This window comes from Grammomys surdaster, unplaced genomic scaffold (assembly GCF_004785775.1).
Source record: "Grammomys surdaster isolate TR1022 unplaced genomic scaffold, NIH_TR_1.0 1149, whole genome shotgun sequence".
NCBI classification, from domain to species: Eukaryota; Metazoa; Chordata; class Mammalia; order Rodentia; family Muridae; genus Grammomys; species Grammomys surdaster.
Window position 1 is genome coordinate 1,247,137 of NW_021605568.1, and position 1,198 is coordinate 1,248,334.

Sequence of the window (1,198 nt, forward strand, 5' to 3'; positions counted from 1 at the left end):
ACACACACACACACACGCGCGCGCGCGCGCGCGCACACACACACACAGGAATTCCAGGGTCCCGAGTCTCACCCACGACGCTGCCGCCACCGCCCAGGCTTCGGAGCCGCGACGCTGCGGGCGCCCGGATGCCTAGGGAGGCCATGGCCGCAGCACTGAGCTCTGAGCAAAGGACAGGAGCGCAGCTCTGCCTGCCAGTGCAGCTCTGCCTGCTGGCCCAGCTCCACCCAGAGGGACCCGGGCAGCGCGGCCCAGCGGAGCCAGATGAGACGCAGACTCAGCAGCCCTGGAAGGCCGCGGCCCCACTGCCGCCTCCGCTTCCAGCAGCCGCCTCCCCACACCCGGAACGCCCGGCTGCACGCACCATTTCCAGTCACCGGGTGTCCTGCTGTCCTCCGGTGGCTCTTGCAGTAAGTGGATGGAACACGGACACTGGGGAAACAACCTGCGGGTCTCTCTCCACAGAAGACACAAACGCTTAAAATGGCTGGACGGGAAGTGGCATCCCCCGCTTCTGTGCCCGCCCTCTTCTAACATTTGAAAATCTCATTGGACAGTTTATGCAGCTAAGCAACTTTTCTTATTGGCCAATGGGTCACGTGCACTCGTCCTAATGCTTAAATGACAGAAAAAACATCCTCTGGAGTGTACTGTGGCGCCAAATCTCTAATCCGAACACAAGCCTAGTTTTACTTGGGGTCTAATCTGGCCGTGAGACTCTCAAATTATTCTGGAGTTTCGTGTGAAATGAATACTCTATATTTCACATGGAGTTAAAAATAGGTAGAAGTCTGTTCTTTAACAAGGCAAAGATGTCAGCTAAATTCTATTTTATTTTGCACGCGTGAGAAACGGAATTGAAAAGAATGTCTGATGTGAATTATGCCTATTTGGCTGAGCTTCTAAACTTCTCTCTCATTTTGCGATCGATGGTTGTCTTCAAGGTCCCTGCGACTGGGAATTTACCCATTCTGTTTACTTTTTTGGAAAGTCTCTCTTGAATCCAACCCACCACTCTTGGCCATAGTCATTTCCAGAACAAACATTTTGGGAATGGAGGGACACAGAACCATTCTTAAGATTCGAAGCATTCCAAAAATTTTTCAGGAAGTGCAAGTTTGCGCGGGTCCCAGTGGAGCTCCGGGACACTGAAAACATAAACTTGAGATACTCCATAGATGACTTCCAGAGCAGACAT

The 1,198-nt window shown here is 52.5% G+C and overlaps 1 protein-coding gene across 1 annotated transcript in view; it reads right to left on the bottom strand.

The window, feature by feature from the left end:
* The window catches only part of LOC114634908 (zinc finger protein 878-like), a 22,885-nt gene extending 22,388 nt beyond the window's left edge, over positions 1–497 (bottom strand). Inside the window, exon 1 of the mRNA XM_028783509.1 lies at positions 365–497. Within this exon, the coding sequence (XP_028639342.1) occupies positions 365–367 (3 nt within the window). The 5' untranslated portion in view covers positions 368–497. The remainder of the gene's footprint in view (positions 1–364) is intronic.
* Between the last annotated feature and the right edge of the window lie 701 nt (positions 498–1,198).